The 21,213-nt window shown below is 36.8% G+C and overlaps 1 protein-coding gene and 1 long non-coding RNA gene across 3 annotated transcripts in view; one reads left to right on the plus strand and one right to left on the minus strand.

The window, feature by feature from the left end:
- SH3PXD2A (SH3 and PX domains 2A) overlaps positions 1-21,213 on the plus strand; it is a 303,987-nt gene that overhangs the window by 107,328 nt on the left and 175,446 nt on the right. For both annotated transcript variants that reach the window (XM_032224775.1, XM_032224776.1), the window contains exons 4-5: positions 8,530-8,606; positions 12,048-12,139. In XM_032224775.1, the coding sequence (XP_032080666.1) occupies positions 8,530-8,606; positions 12,048-12,139 (169 nt within the window). The remainder of the gene's footprint in view (positions 1-8,529; positions 8,607-12,047; positions 12,140-21,213) is intronic.
- LOC116513623 lies at positions 7,505-8,254 on the minus strand. Its single transcript, XR_004256020.1, has 3 exons — positions 8,008-8,254; positions 7,750-7,875; positions 7,505-7,546 (listed from the first exon to the last, which is right to left on the minus strand). It is a non-coding gene; the product is annotated as an uncharacterized LOC116513623 (long non-coding RNA).

A 21,213-nucleotide genomic window follows, 5' to 3' on the forward strand; every position in this document is an offset into this window, starting at 1 on the left:
AATTTGGCTTTTGTCTGAGTTCATCAGAGTCAGCTGTTCTGAAATTTGGTATCTTGCTTGCCCTTGTTGTAATAAAGTCTTAACATAATATGGTCAATTTCTCCTGAGGTTCCAGTTAACTTCACTTCTTCAAACAGTTCATCTCTGTTCGTTAGGATTATGTCCAAAATAGCAGATCATCTTGCTCCTTTTTCCATCTCCTGACAAATGAAATTGTCAGCAAGAGAGAATAGGAATTTGTTGGGCTTTTGGCAGAGATTGAGACCTAGCAGATGTTGGGATAATTGAAATCTCCCTTTGTCACTCATGTGCCTCTTTAAAGGTTTGGTTATCTGCCACAGAAAGGTTTCATCATCTGCCAGGCAATCTAAAATAAGCTCAAAAGTTATGATATCACTTTTGTTTTTGTATCCTTTTATTTTTACTCAGATGCTTTCAAAAGGATTTTCAAGTTCCAGTTGGTGAATGTCTCTGCAAGCCTACGACTTCTTTATGTCTAACATGATAACCCCTCCTTTTCTGATGAACTGTTGTCCAAATATGTTGTATCCTCCCATCGTTATATTCCATTCATGTGGGTCATCCCACTAAATTTCAGACATGGCACAGTAATGGTAGTCCTTGACTTGCAACCATTTATTTAGTGACTACTTGAAGTTACAAAGGCACTGATCCTCTCACTTATAATAATTGTAATGTCCTGAGAGTTACATAATCAATATTTGGGTGCTTGGATAGGGAGGCATTTATGACAGTTGCAAAGTCCCAGGGTCATGCGATTATCATTTGAAACATTTCTAGCTGGCTTCTGACAAACAAAAGCAATGGAGAAATCAGACTTGCTTAACAATCTTGTGATTCACCATAGTGATTCACTTAATGACCACATCAAAACTTATAAAAAATTGGGTGCAACTCATTTAATAAGTGCCCTGCTCAGTGATGGAAGTTACAGTCCTCATTGTAGCCCTAAGTCAAGGACTACCTGTGTTTTCTCCAATTACCTTGTTAATTTAAATATTATATTCCCAGATAGAGAAGGCAAATGTAGTGGGTAGAACAAATTACCTTGAGGAACAGAAGTAAGTGTTGCAACGAAGACAATGAATGGTCAGATAAAAGAAATCTGAATCTGGGATAGAAATGTAATTTGCAAAAACAGGTTTGGCCAGGACCATTACGTAATTTATAAAATAATCAAATGCTTGCCTGAAAAAAATATAGCTCTAATGATACAGCCTCATTTATGCTCCAGCACTGCATTGCTTCCCAAATCTTGTGGGGCCCCCTGGTGGTTGATTCCTCCATAAGTATCAATAAAAGTAAAGGTAAAGATATTTCCTGTTCAATCGTATCTGACTAAAGGGGATGGTGCTCATCGCTGTTTTTAGCCAAGGGAGCCAGGTTGTCTAAAGACTCTTCTGTGTTATGTGTCCAGCATGACTATATGCCAAGCCACACAAGAGCTGTTACATTTCCAATGAAGTGGTACCTAGCTATCTTCTCACATTTGCACGCTTTCAAACGGCTGGGTGGGTGGGAGCTGGGCAAGTAATTGGAGCTCATTCTATAGTACACTACTCGGGTCTCGAACCTAGGCTGTCAGTTTTCCAGCCGACAAGCTCAGCATCTTTAACCACTGAATCATCACACCCATCCACAAGTGTCATTACTGCAATACAATTAATCAGTAAACAGCTTCATTATTTTTTTTTGAAATTTCGCCTCTAAATTTGCAGCATTTATTGTTTGGATAGCAAAGAACTGGAAGCACCCAACATTGTTCTGATGTAAGTTTACATGGAATAAATCTCAGCCAGTCCTTTGGACCTTCATTCTAAGTATTTCTATGTGATTGTAGCCTAAGTAGTAAAATAAAATAGCAAGATGGAAGAAAAAAGTAATTACTGCTTCATGTAAGAATGTTAATGGTGTTCTTGCATGGAAACTGAAGGCGATAAGGTGAATGCTTGCCAAATGTACAAAACTGTTTCTCAGTAAAGCTATATGGGATTCTGTCTAAATGGGCAGGATGTGATCACTATTCCTTTTCGAAAATTATCTGTGACAGATGTACATATATATTATAGTAGAAGCTATCCCATTACAGCCCATCTGTGCCTTCTGAAATAGCAGCAAGAAGATAATTTTATTAACAGCTTTTCTTCTTTTTGTTCTGCATGACTGACACAATATGACCTTGTTTTGTCTGAGGTATTGAGCTTGTTATATTTTTGGGTAGCAATTTTGTGGAATCATAGCTATTATTCTGAATAGAAAATAGTGTCTCTGTACATTAATGCCTTCTTTTAAAAAAATATTTTCTATCAATGTTTTAATGTGCAAACAGTTTCATATCTGTAATGTATATGGAATTCTACATATTATTTTAGTTCTCAAGATATGAAGTTTGTAAGCTAATAAGACAGGTTTCACTGATCCAAAACTCAGGTTGTAGTTTCTAAAATATCTGGCTGGTGTGTGGACTCAGCAGTCATATAAAAGTGATAGTGTACAATCCTTCACTAGGCTTTATTCTGAAAAAAGTTCAGAAATGATATATTTAGAGATAGTTATATCCCTGAAAACACAAACAGAGACATACAATCACCAACGGTACATACTATATTTTCCAGAGTATAAGACGCACTGGAGTATAAGACACACCAAGATTTTGAAGAGGCAAATTAAAAAAAAATTTTTTTTGCACTCTGCAGTCCTCCCCAAAATGGCCCTTTTTTGTGAAAATAGGCCCTTTTTGTCAAAAAAAAGGGCATGCATAGCCTTTAGGAGGCTTGTAGAGTGCTCCTGGTGGTTGGGGGACAAAAATGAGCAAAATTTCACTCAGTTTTGCCCTCCCCATCCCCCAGGAGCACTCTGGAAGCCTCCTAAAGGCTATGCATGGCCATTTTTGCAAAGAGGGCGGGGTTTCAGTAGGCCAAAAATGCTGTATTCAGTGTATAAGATGCACCCAGATTTCCAGCCTCTTTTTTGAGGGAAAAAGGTGCGTCTTATAATCCAAAAAATACGGTACATAGTATTAATTTGTTTAGGGACGAAAAGACAGTAATAGTAAGGTGACTCACTTCCACAATATTCTTGTTATAAACTAGAATAATAGTTGGCAGTTCCACTGTTACCTATTAATTTGCTGGAGCAAGTTGATTGTCTTGGTTCATGTTTTTCTTTCCTAAAACAGTCCTGAGTCCTCAAATACAAATTAGGTCTGACTCTGCTTAACTTTTCAAAATTAGCTAACATTACTTAAACACATCTGCTGCCTAGAAACCTTAAATCATACTATGGGAGTCAGTAGAACAATAGAGATATTTTGATAAAGATTAGTTTCTTTTGTTGGGATCAAGCCTTGGAATCTGCTGTTTTTGATTTGATGAAGTCTTGTTAGATGATTTTACTCAATATAAATTAAGTTGTTGACATAGAGTAGAGTTAGACTCTTTCCTAGTAATTTCCACTTTTAGTGTAACTGATTGTGGTTTTCCAGGGATTTTATTGAAGTATTTTACTATTTTGCTACCCTGAACTCTACCTGGGATTGAACCTGATCTTTTCTACGTTATACCTTGCTTAGGAATTAACAGAAGCATTTGAGTACATTCAGTACTCAATACCAAACTTGTAAAACCTTTGGATGATGTGCAAAATGTATTGTTTGTAGGATAAAAATAGCAGCACAAAGTAAAATGGCATGAAGCAAATAGGATTTTTTACCTAAAGTTTTTTTTTAAAGGCAGGCATATTAGTTGGTGCTCATTCAATGACATTTACTCATCTGTTATCTTCTTTAAAAATTTAAAAATGAAAGTAGAAAAATAGGAACCAGCTTTGGTAGAAAAGTAACAGCGTTCCGGGTGCCTTTGGCGTTTAGTCATGCCAGCCACACGACCACAGAAACATCTTCGGACAGCGCGGGCTCTTTGGCTTTGAAACAGAGATGAGCACCACCCGCTAGACTAGCACATATGTGCGAGGGGAGACTTTACCATTTACCTTTCCAGCTATAAGGTTCTCCTGAGAGGTAAAATAAAAAACACAAGGATTCTGTGGGCTCCACCATTTCCTGTCTGCACCATTCCCTTTCATCCATTTAAAAATTAAAGCTAAAAAAATGAATCACTATCTGATTAAGCTTGCTACTAGAAGGAAAACAATGAGTCCCTTACACACTAAATAACAGTGTGCTAAAATTATGGATTTCTTTGCAATATTTGTCTCGTGTCAAATCCTGCTTCTTAGGACAAGTTTCTGCCTATTTAGGAGATGAAGATTTCAGAAAGTATGTCCAGTCTAGTCCATGTGACATTCAGTGGAAGTATGAGGTGGGAGCTCAATGGATCTTTCAGTGTCTTTAGGCCATGTGCTTGTAAAGATGATGGCATCTATCCAGCATCAGGTGGGAACTGGAGACCATAAGTCTACCACCCTTTGAGAGGTAAGTAAGATTCCTGGTGTCAGAATGTTATAAACGATAGCCAGCTCTGCATAGCACAGCAGCACCTGGGAACAAAGGCAAGCAGTATTTCAGCAGTTGTTGCTTCTTTTTGCTGTGGCTTAGAAAGAAGGCTCAGTTTGATTGGGCCAGTGTTTTTGTAGCAGCCTAACCAGTTTGGCTTCTTTCACGATTGTAGATTCATGTGCAATTACTCAATATCCAAAACCACATTTGTCAATTTATATCTTTCCTCTGAGGTTTATCAGTATTCATTTTACCTAAACCTGGCCGTCTTGTAAAGTTTTTTTAAAATCACAAAACTGCGGAACAAAGATGAAGAGGAATACATTTTGGTAGGGACAGAATTCTGTATAAGACACAATGAAGTATTAGGTAGAAAAACAATCCCTGAGTAAATATTTAAATGCTTTTGCTTTGGTTAGAAAATGGGATTGTTCAGTGTGGCATGATCGTGTTTCTTGTGATATGAACATTTGCAGTTATAACAGGTTGCTGTTATAAGCTAAAGTGTCAATGAATGAAAACCTGACATCCAAGTTATACTTACTTTGTCTTATATCAAAAGAGTCATTAGTTATTCTTCAACACCCAGTAAGATATGTTCATCTATGGTGGCAAAAAAATCAAAAGGAATCCGTAGCACCTTTTCCAACTACAGTTAGTCCTCAACCTACGAACACAATTGAGCCCAAAATTTTTGTTGCTAAGTGAGAAATTTATTGAGTTTTGCCTCATTTTATGACTTTTCTCACCCCATTTGTTAAGAGAATCACTGCAGTTCTTAAATTAGTAACACATTTAATAAGTGAATCTGATTTCCCCATTGACTTTGCTTATTAGATGGTCACAAAAGGGGATAATGTGATCACATTACTCCAGGACACTGTAACTGTTATAAGTGTGAAGATTCATGACTTTTTGCCATTAATTCTTACATTTCAATTTTTGTTTCATGGGTAGGTAACCTGGGGTTCTACAGATGCTGAACTGTATCTCCTGCCAGCTTTCACATAGGCCAGGCAGGCAGCTGTTTAGTTCATCTACAATGCCTATTTTAACTTCCTGCAGTTCTACACAGACTAAAACAGGGTTTTGTTGTGGAAAGAATTGAATTTGAGACCTTCTGCAGTAAAATAATAAGGACAGCCTTGCTGGATCTTACCAGAATACTGGTTCAATTTTTGCTACTGGGAGGCCAGCACGAATGAAATGATGCAACAGCATCTATTCATTTTCCTCATGAAATGCACAATTCAAAACATATGTACTCCTATTTAATTGTGCTCTCTAAGATGCATCAACACTGAAATGAAGAAGCCTGAGCAGATCTGTAAGCCTTTTGGAGTCATTGGTCATATTTAAGATCTTTTGTTGTTGTTGTTGTTGACATGTTGTAAGAATCACATTATCACTGATTAGGAATATTCTTGGATGCCCTGATGAATTTTAAGTTAGGTGCCAGTTGCAGCCAAGTAGAATACAGAATATAATTGTAATTGTGTTAGAGTTTAAAATATATTTCTTCTAGTATATTCTTGTTTAAAATTGTGGATGACATTTGATTGCTGTCTGGTATTTTAGTCTGTAACTGCTCAATAATCTGCTTCATTAGTCAGTCAATGTATGATTTCAACATTTCAAACTGCATGTCAGATAAGCCCTTGTGATTTTGCAACTATTTACTAGTATTATATGTTGTCTTTTTATCTGTCGAGTTTCTGCTTTATTTGGCTTCAGAGAGAGATCAGAGTGATGTTGCAATAAAGTGATGGGCACTTCTAAGAACCTTAGGAAATCATTATGAGCACAAATTGTATATATTATTGCAGTTTGTTGATTATTGAGATGGATGAATTTTCTATTTAGTCACAAGAACACTTTCTGTCCAACACTTCCTTTCACTTGTTTGTGGCCAGCTTGCTTCAAGCAATCTGCTAATATTAATGCTTTGCAAATTTTATTTATGCAACAGAGACTTAACTGTTCATTGTCTTTTAGATTCTTGCAAAAAAATTCCTGGTGAGAAGATTGTCCCGCAGTACCAATTCTATGTTTATATTTCTTCAGAGCATAGTAAGAATAGCTACAGATAAGGGAGAAAGGTTTTTCTTTAAAAGGAGAAGGCCTTTTATTGTCCCATGTATTCATCATTTCATACTTGCTATTCTAAAGTTAGGAACAAAATCCCTCCTTTTATTGCTAAAGTAGATCATATGGCTCTAATGAAGGCTTAACGGAAAGCCAACTTGAGATCTGCCAGATGAACTCTTTTCCTTTCCTGGAGCTAGACCAATATGCTTCATTGTAATTATTTTTGGCAATGTGTATAAATACATTATTTTCCTGGTTTTCTAGAAATCTGTAAACAGTAGCTTTGGTTTTGTTATTCTTGAATGAATTGAATGCAAATCCAATCATTTATACACATGAACTATTATGATCTTCTTTGAATGAATCATATTGGTTGTATACATTATATTTAAAGCTTAATAGGGTTTGCAGAATTGTTATATGCATGCTTGATATATAATTGAAAATACTAAGTCCAGAACCTAATCGTTTATCTTTCCTATTGTTACTGCTAGCCCACATACTTTAGTCCTTTATCCTTCCTTTCTTATTCCTCTCTTTTCATCTTACTAGGGTAAACCCTACATAAGATCTTATTAACCTATTTTTCTACAGACTCAGGGTGTGCTTTAATATTTCCAGAACTAACTACAAATTGCAACAGCCAAATGAAGACTTTTTAAAATAGTGATGGTGGTTACCAGATTGACAATTCCTTGTACAGAATACTGAACTCTGAGCAAGAGTTTAATACAAATAGATAGCAAATCTTAGCAATAGCAATAGCAATAGCAATAGCAGTTAGACTTATATACCGCTTCATAGGGCTTTCAGCCCTCTCTAAGCGGTTTACAGAGTCAGCATATTGCCCCCACAGTCTGGGTCCTCATTTCACCCACCTCGGAAAGATGGAAGGCTGAGTCAACCTTGAGCTGGTGAGATTTGAACCGCCGAACTGCAGATAGCAGTGAGCTCAAGTGGCCTGCAGTACTGCACTCTTAACTGTCAAGTGGAGGACAATAAAAATGACACCATTAAATTATGTCCATAGTAATAATCTTAGCTCTAACTATCTTCTCAATCAGCAATGCCTTTTAAATACATTGTAGTTACATGTTTTTTAGTCTCCGTTAATAATTTAGTAGGTTTTTACTTCTCATGCTTTTTTTAATCTTAGATAAACCTTTGGATATACATTGTATTACCTTTCGTGCCTGTGCATACTAATTTTAATAAGACTGCTTCTTTAATATTATATCTTCGTCTTCTTCAGCGGATGGCTGAATTCAGAATATGGCTGAATTTGGAGTATTTTTGAATGAAATACGCATCTGTCAATAGACAAAAATAGATATAGGTCTGTTAGGGTAATATTGTCAATGAATTCACAAGAAATTTCCATCCATTTGGGTTGGATTTGTGTTGATTTGAAAAACATGGCAAGCTAAAGGTAACTTGGTTACCTTCTTTAAAGGATGTTGTCGAAATGTGTTTGTCTGCTTTTTAAACAAGATTTTATAGATTGCCGTCCATTTCTGGAATATGTATGCATGTATATATGTTATTTCTGTGAAAAGAAACATACAGCTTTTGTTAGAAGATAGGAAATGGAGTGGAAAGAAATAATGAACTGGTGAATGAATCAGTGAGAATATTTGTTTGTTTGTTTGTTTCTGTGTACTATTAAACAAAATAATATGTAAAAATTCTTAGTTCAAAATGTGTGTAATAATACACAAATAAGTGAAAGTTATGTTTGAACATCATGTTTATTAAAACAACTCCAGAAATAAATATGAATAATTGTGCACTTTTCCTTCTCTAAAAATTTCAGAATAAGTAAATTTAGCAAAACCCTTTTATGCTATTTACATGCAAAGTAGAATGCATCAACTATTTCCATCTATATGTGAATCAGGATGACCGAGTTATAAACAATTTTTGACAAGATACATATTTAATCTTTGTATCTTCTTTGTCACCAGGGAAAATCCTATTCCGAAGAAGTCACATTCGAGATGTAGCTGTGAAGAGATTAAAGCCAATTGATGAATACTGCAGGGTAAGTGACACTTCCTCTTAAAACTCATTGAAAAATGTATAACATTTATTTATTTATACACATTTCAATATATTGCTTATTCTCTAAATCTCAGGCTGGCATATAATCAAAACCAAACCAAATAAAGTAACAAATGAAACAATATCTCATCTACCTAAGGCACCCCTTCCACCAGCTTCCTTCAAATGACCTGTCAAAAAATAAGATCTTAAGTGGCTTCCCAAGACCTTGGGAACATTCTAGCAGCCCTAGCAGTCATGGTGTCCCATACTGGGGTGACAAAAACATTTTGAGAATTAATTTAAAAATTGGAGACCAATGAAACAAATAATAAATTCAGATCAAGCACTATTTTGGTTAAAAATATCACATATAGGTTTATGAGAGAGACTTCACTGAGCTCCTTAAACTTTCATCAAAGCTAGAGAACCTCACAGAACTCAGACAACATCTATGCTTCCAATAAAGGTCTCAGAGGCTTATATTAGGTCTCCTATTCATGCTTGCCTGAATTTTTTTTTATTTCACAACTATCTTCCCTAAGTAATTAAACAAATATATTTTATATATTTGGAAACAGATAATGGGAGTAGATCCGTTTTACATCACTGGTTTACTTGTGGAGCCTCTTTTTCAAAATTATTATTAGTCATTTAAACCAAATAGCACTCTAGAATGAACTCTCAACAAAGCTTGCAAAATAATTATGGAAAATAATTATGTAGTTTGAATTTCTGAATGTATCTGTTAAATCTGAAAGTACTTGTGAAAATGACTGTATATAACACATAATTTTATTATAAAAGAAACTAAATATTTCGATTTGTGATGTGTTACTTGTTAAGTGCATTTTGTGCCTTGTCCAGAAGCTATTCTTGACCTCTAGTTACTCATCTGAGGGTGCAAACTTTCTCAGATTGAAGTTGGTGATACTCCTTATGTGGCAAGTTGAATAAATAGCATGAATATGAAGGAATCCAGATAAATATTTTTAGGTACACTTGGCAATACAGCTATATAATAAAGTTCAAAGAGGAAACATATTATCTGGGAGTACTAGTTTAATAAGCATTTGTTTTTTAATTGTAATTTACTACTTTAAGTTGTGACATAAGGAACAATAGTATAGGCTTGCTAGTTTTTTACCCTTTTACAATCTCTTTATCCATTCACCTCAATTGCATATTTGGGAATAATTATGCACTGGGCTGACATAAGGATCACAGCAGTTTCTAAATCATGCAGAATTTTTGTCTAGTTGCATTTTAGTCTAACATACTAATGAAACTTTAATATCCTGCATTTAACATCACAGCATAATCTATCATTCAAATCAGTATGTTTTCTTTTTTATAGATCCTTTTATAAGTCGTGTATATTTGGAAAATATATGAGTTAAATTTGTCTTTTGGAATGCATACACTATGAATTATGAATGCAGCTGACTTCCATACAAACTTAGACCATCTCCCACAACTATATCAGGCTACCAGTGGATCACTGTCTTTAACAAGACATTATTTATCTTTTGAATATTTAATTGACTTCTTTTCTACAAGATTTATTTCTGCTTTTTTCTTTCTAGAGCAGATTAAAAAGAATTATTGGCAGTTGGCAGTACCTAGCCAACCATGGCTGATCTTGAAAACTAGTGAGGGTATTGCTACCTGGAGGTACTTGAAAGGGAGAATAGTTTGGAATTCCAGGGTTATTGGCTAGATTGGAAAGTAAAAAAAAATCCTGTAAGGAAGCAGCAACTTCTAAGCCAATCAGAATTTCCCGTTGTCTACTTTTCAGTCAAAACAGAATCAAGTTGCGGTAATCTTCAATTTCTTTCTGCCTTCTAAGTTGACATTTACATAACAGGACTTGTACTCTTTCTTTAACATTGACACCATATTCCTCTATAATTTCACTTAGAATATGTAGTACCTAACTCAACTGTGGCAATCTGCAATCTTTGACCCACAATCTGCAGCCTATTTTTATATTTACATTAGTCTGTTTAATTGTAAATGTTTACTCCTTGAATTTCTGTGATTTTGATTAATTTTTAAAAAGGTTTAGAGGCCTCCCTATTCCCTTCTGTCTACTTAAGTCCTAGAGGGATCATCTAACCTTTTATAAAATGGCAAAGGGACAAGGCTGCCCTTTTCTTTCAAACAGTCTTTGGCATTTCATTGACCTTTTCATTGAAACATGAATATTGTGTGTTAATTTTCTGCTGTGCATGAAATAAAAAGCAATTTAGATTTTGGTTGTAATTTACATCAACACTTTTCTTTGTAGCAAAGTCTATTAATGGTTTGGGATAGCATGTTAGATTACCAATTAATATAAGAATATAAGCTATTTCATTTGTAGAGGAAATTTGTTGGGTACTATCAAAGAAGGCTCTCGGGAATATTATATTTTTTCTTCTTCAATTAGCTCAACTTAATGGTTGAAGTAGAGGTTTTAGTTCAGATTCTCTCATGAAAAATTGGAAATAGGCTATGACTGTGTGTATTTCTTCAACCTTATTGACTTCGTAAAATATTTCCCATTTGTCAAGCTACTGTTTGTTGTGCTGAAAATATGCTGTGAGTAACTTCTCTGCACCTTTCAAAAAATGAGTGAAATACAAATAAAGTTCAAATAAAGTTCTAGTTTTATTTTAGGCATAAAGCCAGCTTGGTGACCTTGGGCCAATCACAGCTTCTCAGCCCTTTCTCTCAATGGAAAACCACTTCGTAAATCTTGGTTTTAAAAAAAACAACTATAGGGATTTGTCCAAGCAGCACCCAGGAATCAACACTGACTCACACACGTACACAATTTAATTTCTTATATTTCTAGTAGACAGTATTTGAATTACAAAGCTAATGAAATTACTGTTTTCATTGCTTGTTTAAATATAAAAAATATATTTTGCTTGTTTGAATGATTCAGTTGTGATGTTGATATGTCGTTGATATGTCATTGATCAGCCTTTTTAGAAGCACCACAAATGGAGCAACCCTGTAATTTCCAAAATCTCCTGCCAATGTTTCTGCTGGTTAGGATGATAGAACTGAAGTGCCCACCATTAAATGATGCCTCTGAAAGTATCAGAATGTTTATTATGAGCAGCAATGAAAAATGGGGACAGTACTAAATTTGCTTGTTAACCATGTTAATAAACTGAAAATTTTAAATTTACTTTCTGATATTCCTGTTTAAATAAAGCAGCTCAACAAATGTTAAAATATGCAAAATGTAAAACATAATTGTAAAATTAATATAGATAATTTTAAAAATCAAATCAATACTAATGATTAAATAATTAAAATATTTGTTTATTAAAGCTTTTGGGAAGTTCTGTTTGGTTTACCCATAGGTATCAGTTAAGGTAATCCCAGTGTTTCTCATCTGTTTATTCTTAGGCTGCTTGTATGGTTAATTTCTCTGTCTTTTCAACAGGCACTGGTAAAGCTTCCACCTCACATCTCACAGTGTGATGAAGTCTTCCGTTTTTTTGAGAGCCGACCAGAGGACCTAAACCCTCCTAAAGAGTAAGCTTCTGTTGATTTCTGTTGCTCTTCTATGTAAGGAAGGAAGGAAGGAAGCTAAAGGTCAAATACATTTTATCACATTCAAAGGATAGAAGGGCACCTAATTTTATTTTATCCTTTCATATCACAGGGACATGGGCTTGTAATTTGACAAATACAAATGAGGAATAGACGTGTGTTCGTTGCGCAAGAAGAAAACTCAAAGAAATGTGCCCTCTGATTCATCACAAGCCAAAGTAACTTTTCTCGCTTTAGTGATTTGCAGAATCATTATTTGTTATATCCTGAGGGAAATCCTGCCAGTTAACAATAAACGTTTAATTGCATTCAATTTTCCTGATGCATTAGTGCTCAAAGATGGTATGCAAGGCTTTGATTATCATCCATGTCACAAGTAATTTCTGAAACACTATTATTTTGGAAACAAAGCAAAAAGAGTCACGAGGGGAGTACAGATCCTGCTAGAGACAGAGCAGAGCTTCTGAACTCTCTCTATATAGTAGTTAGATGTATATCCTTCAGGCTGTCACCAATTTACAAATTGCTTTTGTTGGGAATTCTGAAAGACTTTACAAAAAATGACCAAGGCATGTATTTATGACAGTTGAACTGGCCTGGGGTCATGTGATCACCATTTGTAACCTTCCGAGCAGCGGGCTTCTGACAAAGTTAACGGGGAAACTCAGATTTGCTTAACAACTGCATGATTCACTTGGCAACTGCAGTGTGGATAGAAGATCATAAAATGGAGGTACAATTCATTTAACAACTGCCTTGCTTAGTAATGGAAATGCTGGGCTCAATTGTGGCTATAAATAGAGTGCTACAAGTTCAACTAATGACCAGTTGTGGCATACCGATATATGCTCCACCTTATGGGACAAGATAGTCTAGCATCCTTGCCCTAACACCCAAAGAAACAGTCAAGATGTCAAGGCCTAAGAATAAGATTGAGACAAGTCAGATAAAATATCCTTAATTCTTGAGCATTATATCCTCTTTAAAATGGAAAATGCATATTTTAATTCACTATGCAGAGATAGTAAATTAATGAATAAATATAGAGAAATACAGTAATCTTTATGATATCTTCTTTTGTTCAAATTACAGTAATCAAGCTCTTTGACCATGGTCACTTCCACATTATTTCTAATATTTGCCAACCATCCAAAATACAATCATGTAACCATGGGGTAGGGGGTGTAGCTATTGGAACATCAAAAATGTGTCATCAGTAGCCCTGGGAAAGTCCATCGTAACTTTGAAAGGTTGCTAAGCAACTGATAATTAACCTGAAATTATTATGTGGAAATTTAAATAAAAGTTTGTATTAATCATATGTAAGCAAAGCTGTTGGGTTAACAAATGAATTATTTAAACTCATACAATTAATTAACCAAGATTTCTATCAGACCTTTCCGAGAGGAAGGCTTCTTCTCTGAAGGTTATGACTATAATCTATTTTGCTGGTCTAACATGATTGGCACATGGATGTTTTTCAACTTGCTTTCCACTCAGACTGGTCCAATGTCAGCTGCCAGCTTCCATCTGTAATGGAGGACAGGATTTGTATGTTCCCATTTCTACTCTGTTTCAAGTAATAATTTGGTTCTATGTAAATAGTCAGACAGTATGGCTATTGGCTATGCTGGCTTGATAGTTTGGAGCCTGTGATCTCACCACATTGATTGGTAAAGGCTCTTTTAAAGAACACTATATAAGCTCAATTATATAAACAAATGGTAGATAACTACCTTTTGGTCTGTACCGAATGTCTTGAAAAATGCTTGATAAAATCACTGCTACACCATCTGTCTTTAAGCTGTCTGCACTGATGGCTTTGATGCCTTCTGTCTTCAGAAATATAAACAGCAGATCAAATAACCTCATGTTTTGACTCAAAACGACAGGCAGCTTATTGAATTATCAAGGCTTCTAATTTAATTGAAATTTCAGAGATAACCTGAGACCTTCCTTTAAGAACAAAGGTTCAGCTACCAGAGGAATTCCATTAAAAGTGTGATCATATAAGAGAAGGAACTGTTCTTAGACAGCTGATGATTGAAAGAATGGCCATGACAGTGAGGGAAGCAGTCAACCCCAATAAGTTAAGAAGGGGAAGGAAGATCAGTGATGTGTTCAAGTTACTAAAGAATAGGGTGAGCATGGGAAGGGTAGCTATTGTTTCATGGAGCATATTTTAAAATCCTAAGTGCTCAATAAGAGCTCATTTGGAATCTGTGATGAACTCTTGGTCTATTTCAATATAGATAACATTTCAAGATTGAATTTCTAACTACATTTGTTCCATAGATACTACTCTGAAATTAGAATGCCAAGTTTCAAGCACTTCTGATTTATTTTCAGTTGTAATTATATAATGACATTGAAGTTCTAACCCTACACTAATGAAGGCCAGCTACGATATGTATCACACCCTGAAAGGCTTCAGCAACCTTCCTGTAAGGTCAGCTTCAAAGCAATGTGGCAAACCGCAGGATATTACATATGACCAATCGCATTTACTTTTAATTGCAATCTGAAAAACCATCAACGTTCCAGTGGAAGCTACTTACTAGTGTTCTGATCTTTGAAAGAAAATTATAGGCTTAAAGTAAGAATCCAAAACAAATAATTTTTGTATTACTAGGACAGAGAATAACTCATATATCATGGAGGAAAGAACTATATATTGGAAAGTAGTTTAAAAGATCTTAAAACCCATCTTTACAAGAAACAGCACTATTATGTTAACAAAGGGGTTAGGGAAAGGGACTCCTTTCATCTTGTGTGAGTTCTCATTTTAGGTGCTTATCAAATGTACCGTATTTTCACGACTATAAGCCGCACTGAAAATCCTAAAATTTGATCCAAAACCGGCAGTGCGGCTTATAACCCGGTGCGCTTTATATATGGAAAAAGATCGAAAATCTCTCCCTCCCGATTTTATGCTCAAACTTGAAACTCGCAAGCGAATGACCGCGAGCAGGCACGCACACGTCCCTTGGGTCTCTCCCTCCCTCCTTAGCCGGGAGGCACCAAACTGCACCCAGCCATCCTCACTTCGTCCTGGTTAAGGATGGGAGTGTCTGAGACGCCGCTGGGAGAATGTCCACTTCGGGTTGCCGGGACAGCAAATTTCAAGGAAAAACGCAGCTGCTGGAATCGGTGCACCACCGAAAGTTCTCTGGTCTGGCTGCACCCGAGCTGGTGAAGCGCCCTTGCGATCGGAGCAATCGCGCGGCTCACCTGCACTGGCTGTCTCCCTGGCGATAGGCGGGCGGTTGCGAGCACTCCATCAGCTTGGGTGCAGCCTGACCGGAGCCCTTTCTCTTCTCAGAAATGTCTTCTCAGTGGAGCTATAGCAGCCTGCATGCCCCTTTCAGGTACTTTGACCCCCCCCCCCGGGAGGGAGGGGGCCAGCCAGAGGGGCATAAAGGGAGCCGCAGCTTCTCTGTGAATGGAGGGGAAAGAGTTTGGCTTCTCTCTGCCATTTAAAGGCTGCAGCAGGGAGAATCCCAACTTTTTTCCTCTCCCTCCATTCAGAACGAAACTGCTCCAGCCTCCCCCACCCCCACGTTGCCCAGTAACCCTAACCTTCACGCTCTTCTCCGCGTTCTCCTCGGGATTGCAATAGATGTCCAGAAGCGGCTTTTGGGGCTAATGGGGATTGGATTTCCAGCTCGATAGCCCCTGCCGCTTCTGGACGTCTATTGTAGTTGTGAGGAGCCGAGGAGAGTGTGGAGAAGAGCGCGAAGGTTCTTGGCGCTCCGGGAAGTGGGAGAGGCGCGCGGTTTGGTTTATCCTCCCTGGATGTCGCAGTAGCAGCCCCAAACTCACTGATCTCAGTGTTTTTCGCATCGGGGTGTGCTGCAAGAGGGAATGAGTGAAGAGTGAAGACCTTTTCCAGCCAGCGCAAAGGACTCCCCCGGACTTTTTTTGCTGAGCACAGGGTGACGGGCCCGCACCTCCACCACCAGCAATCCGGAAAGGTCTTCACTCACTCTCTCTTGCAGCATGCCCCGATGCGAAAAACACAGAGATCGGTGCGCTTGGGGCTGCTGCTGCGACATCCAGGGAGGATAAACCAAGCCGTGCGCCTCTCCCAGCTGCTTTCGCGGCTTCCTGGAGCGCCAAGAACCTTCGCGCTCTTCTCCGCTCCTCACGACTGCAACAGATGTCCAGAAGCGTCGGGAAACGTGCGGCTTATAACCCGGTGCGCTTTATATATGGAAAAAGTCTGAAAAATTAACGTTAATTGATACTGCGGCTTATAATCCGGTGCGGCTTTTGGTCGTGAAAATACGGTATGTTAGTGCATAGCTAAAAATGATTGACTAGTTTTTGGCTCAGGGTAGTGTGAGCCTGTGTCATTGGATTAATTCTATAAAATATGTTTCGGTTAATTGGAAGTTAATATCTTGTAAAAATTTGACTTAGGATACACTACCTCTATTCAACATAGTTGGTAGGCTATAAAGAATTCTTGCATTTATTTGATCTTGTTCCATTGTCAAATAACTACTTCAGGATTCCTATTTTTGTTTAAGACATTTATTTTCCTATTGTGTCTTTCTCTGGCATATATCAGTTGCAACCAGAAGAGCTGGTTCTTTCTTTTCAATAACGTTCTTTCTTTTCAATAACGTATAGCAATTATAGTTTTGGGATGAAAGTTTTCAATATTCAGCAAATGATGCTATTGAGTTTTCTGGAAAATGGTATTGCCTTCACTTTCTTCTTCCACCATTTATACAATCAAAAGACTTAAGGAAGAGATGGAGAGTTGTACTTTTGTTGTTACTGTACTGGTGGAAAACAGTACAATTTTACACCCTGGCAATGTGGCCTTTCCTGCCGCAGCGTTGGCAGAGGGCTTGCCTGAATCTGCATTCAGAGCCCTGGCTGAATGGCGCGAACATTAACGTGGCCATTCCTGTCAGATTGGTAGCGACGTCTCGTCGCGACGGATAAGCTCAGTTCCTTAGTGACTTCAGCTAGTGACTTCAGCGGTAGTGACCAGCTAACTCACGCCTCAGTTCGGCGATCCCACCCTCGTCGCCAGTATTGTGTACTAGGACCGTGGGCTATGGCCGGAATGACTGAGGCGGAGGCAGGAATAAAGAGGCTAACAAGTTTATTCCTTAAAGTAACAAGCTAACAGTGTGGAACCGGCTTCAGACAGGAACAGGGGCTTCTCATCTGACAGCTCCCTTTTTATACTCGGAGCTGTCAGATGGTAAGCCAATCAGCTGTCGAATAACTCCCGCTTAAACACAATTTTATTGAGCGTGCTCAGAACGTGACATCTTCCTTCGTACTTATATGCTTTTAACGTTTGTTTTATTTTATAATTTTTTCTTACTGATCTTTTAAATCAGTAATAGAGAGGGTTTTTTCTTAATATTAGAATATTCACTGGGAAAGGAAGATATACCGAAGCTATCGGTTCTGATTAATCTAAAAAGGCCAAATAGAGTTAGGCTTGTTAGGTTAGTACTTTGATGGGGATCTCTGAAATATCCAGGACTGTAGTCTAGACTAGGATGTCCAAAAAAAAAAAAAAACCCTGAAAAAAATAGGCATAATCAGTCCTTTAGCTTGTAAGTCACCAGACATTGAGGCAAATTTATGTTTAAAGACAAAAGTGTATTGTTGCCACTTTAGGAAGTATCAGTACCTTTGCAATACCCTGAGCCTTAAATTAATAGAGGAATTAGATCAAGGCGAGCAACTTTTTTACAGATACAGTTTTGGCATAGTAGCAACAAAGGGATATCATGAGAGGAAGCATGGACTGAATTTTTTGCCTTTTTTAAATGGGAGATTTTTAAAATTTAAACTTAATTTTAAATACAGTTATACACAATATAGACATCATCTTTAAGGGAGATCGGCAGTTTAGAAATAAGAAATATAAATAAATAAAATTGTGGTACAAAAATTTACTTATTTATTTTTAGGTATTTGAATTTATTAGCCTCCTAATTCCAATGGGCCCTAGTCTGAGATGCAACAAACAAAACAAAAAGTTGAAATCCACATGGAGTGTGGAACTGCAAATGTATGAGAGCAAGCATTGGAAAAAACTAGCTTAGCGGGAAACAGATTAAAAGGTTATTTTCACTCTTCAGGACGACAGTTTAATGTCGAAGTATTTGCCTCTTCTAGATTGAAATATCAAGGAGTTGTTGGATAGTAGGCTGGGATACTTGCAAAGTATAAAGACTTTTCTGCGAGCTTTAGTGTTTCTGGGTTAGGAAAAAGAAATAGTTTTTGAATATTACTCTATTCTTATGGGATAGATCTAATATATTTCAATATGTTTCTTCTAACTTCATGGTCAGTAATCATTTGATATATTCAATTTATAGCACCCCATGCAAAAGTCAAATTATATGAGGAAGTAAATAAAAACAGAAGGAATATCCAATGCATGCTGATTTCATGTTAGAACTAATACTGTGTTCTCACTCATGAGACATTTAAGCTAAATTTGGATATATATGAACTATGTTCTATGGGAAAATATTTTTCTGTCCTGCCCCCAACTATTTTTCAAAAAATTCTTGTAGACTTTATTTTTGAATCTCTCTCTTTATCTCTCCGCACACAAAGTAAACACTGGCAGTACAGTAGTCCTCATTTAACAACTGTTCATTTATTAACTGTTCAAACTTGCAATGGCATTTAAGAAGTGGTAGTTACAACCAGACCTAAAAATCCCAGCTGGTCCAATGTCCCTACAGGCATATGATTATGATCCAGGTGCTAACGATTTCTGAACGTTGCAGCATCCCGCAGTTACATGATCATAATTTGCAACTTTCCCTATCAGCTTCCCCCAGACAAGCAACATCAATTGGGATATGGCAGAAAGTTGGAAATTGCTATCACGTGAGGTCCTTACTTATTTACACACACTGTCTTCACTTAATGATGTAACTCTGGACTGCTACAACTGCTATTACTAAGTGGCATAATCATGTGACATCCAATTTTATGAAAGCATCACTTCATGTTACAATTACTGGTCCCAATTACTGTTGTTAACCAAGGACTACCAACTATTATGGCTCTCCTGCACCTAAATAGCTTTCCCTCAGCACCCAAAGATTGATCAAGTAATGTCCCAACACACAAAGAAACGATTATGTATAATAAATATATTATTGAAAATATATTTCTCAATAATTATTATGAAACATATTTGACTTTTCCCAGTGGTGTGTATTCCAATAACCTGGATTCTGATACATTAAATATTTAGTTAGTTCACATGCAAGTCACTTTTCTTCTATTTTTGGCAATATGGGAAGGGTGATATGATTTGGCTTTGGTGCATTTTCAAATTTTGCATGTTATAACTCAAAATGTATTGAGGTTGAAAAGTGAAAGCGTATTAGACTTGCTTCTAGAATTAAGGCAATATACAGTTGCATTTCTCTTCCTTGCCTTTTTTACTTTCCCATGACCTCGAATGGGGGTTAGGAATTACTATTTTTGTAAAGGTCATTGTGGGGCAGAGGTTTAATGCTGTACTATATGCATTTAATGACATCCATATGGATTTGTGGGCATAGGAATTAAATACCTCCAATGACATGACATGGAAGTACAACCCCAACATTGCTTGCATTTAGAAATTAAGAGGTTATTAATACAAATGAGCACTTTAAATAGGAAAACAAATTTAGCAGCACTGAGTTGGCTTCCAGCCCATCTCTGAATAGCAGCAAGGAGAGGTTTGAAAACTGTGGCCTTAGCCTCATGTATGAAAATTAACACCTTTTGCATCATTGAAGGCTCAGTTTACATGAGATAACTGGTGCTTTTGCACACCTAATGATGATGGTGTAAAGAAAAGGTGAGACTTTGCAAATATATTGAGTTATTAGCTGGGTCTTTCAGTATAAAGTTTCAAATGAAACTATCCCATTTTACTCTAAAGCATTATGTTTCCTTTGATAGACTCTCCCAGAGAGTTACTTCTTAATTTGTCAGAAAACAAGATGTGCTTTGTTTTTAGGCAACCCAGAAAAATAATAGCAGGCACGATGTGAACTCAATTTGAACTATATATTTATTTATTTATATCCTGCCTTTATGATGTGTACAAATAGCTCAAGGCATATCCCACACTTCTTTCTCCTCTATTTTCTCTACAACAACCCTGTGAAGTGAGTTGGGCTGAAAGAGAGTGACTGTCCAAGATCACCCAGCTTACTTCTATTTAGCCTGATGCCTTAACCATTAGACAAATTTGCTCTCTGTATTATACACTACTATAGGGAGTCCTTGACTTATAATCATTAATTTAATGATGGTTCAAAGTTACAACAGCCTTGGAAAAAAGTGACTTACAACTATCACACCCCTCCCCCCACCTTCATGTGATAGTAATTTGGGAGTTTGACAACTGACTCGCATTTATGACTGGTAGCAGCATCCTATGGTCACATGATGACTGTTTATGACATTTTTTGCTGATTTCCAGCAAAAAAGCCCATTGGGGAAACTCGATTTGATTAACAATCACATGATGGATTTTACACTGCTGTAAAAACTTTTATGAAATTATGATCAATTTGACTTATGATTGCAACATGTAAACTCTGCTCCCATATGTAGTCATAACCGAGGGCTAACTGTATACTGTTGTCTTCTAATATTAATGGTTAAAATGTGAAATAATATTTACATTAATTACATAGACAGTTATGACTTCTTTGATGTTTAAAGATCATCCTTATTATCTTTAAGACCCATATTCTCTCTCCTTTTCTTCCTTAGCAGTGTTATACAGCAGAACAGAACATATTGGATGTACTTATGCACAGATAAAGCCTAAAAAACTTAATTTTTGTCTAGCTCATATGACTTCTTTCTAAATGCTGAAAGCTATTGAGGAGAATAAAACTATTGATACAATAGCAGAGTTGGAAGGGACCTTGGAGGTTTTCTAGTCCAACCCCCTGCCTAGGCAGGAAACCCTATACCGTTCCAGACAAATGGCTATCCAACATCTTCTTAAAGACTTCCAGTGTTGGGGCATTCACAACTTCTGGAGGCAA

The sequence above is a fragment of the Thamnophis elegans genome, chromosome 10 (assembly GCF_009769535.1).
Source record: "Thamnophis elegans isolate rThaEle1 chromosome 10, rThaEle1.pri, whole genome shotgun sequence".
Taxonomy (NCBI): Eukaryota; Metazoa; Chordata; class Lepidosauria; order Squamata; family Colubridae; genus Thamnophis; species Thamnophis elegans.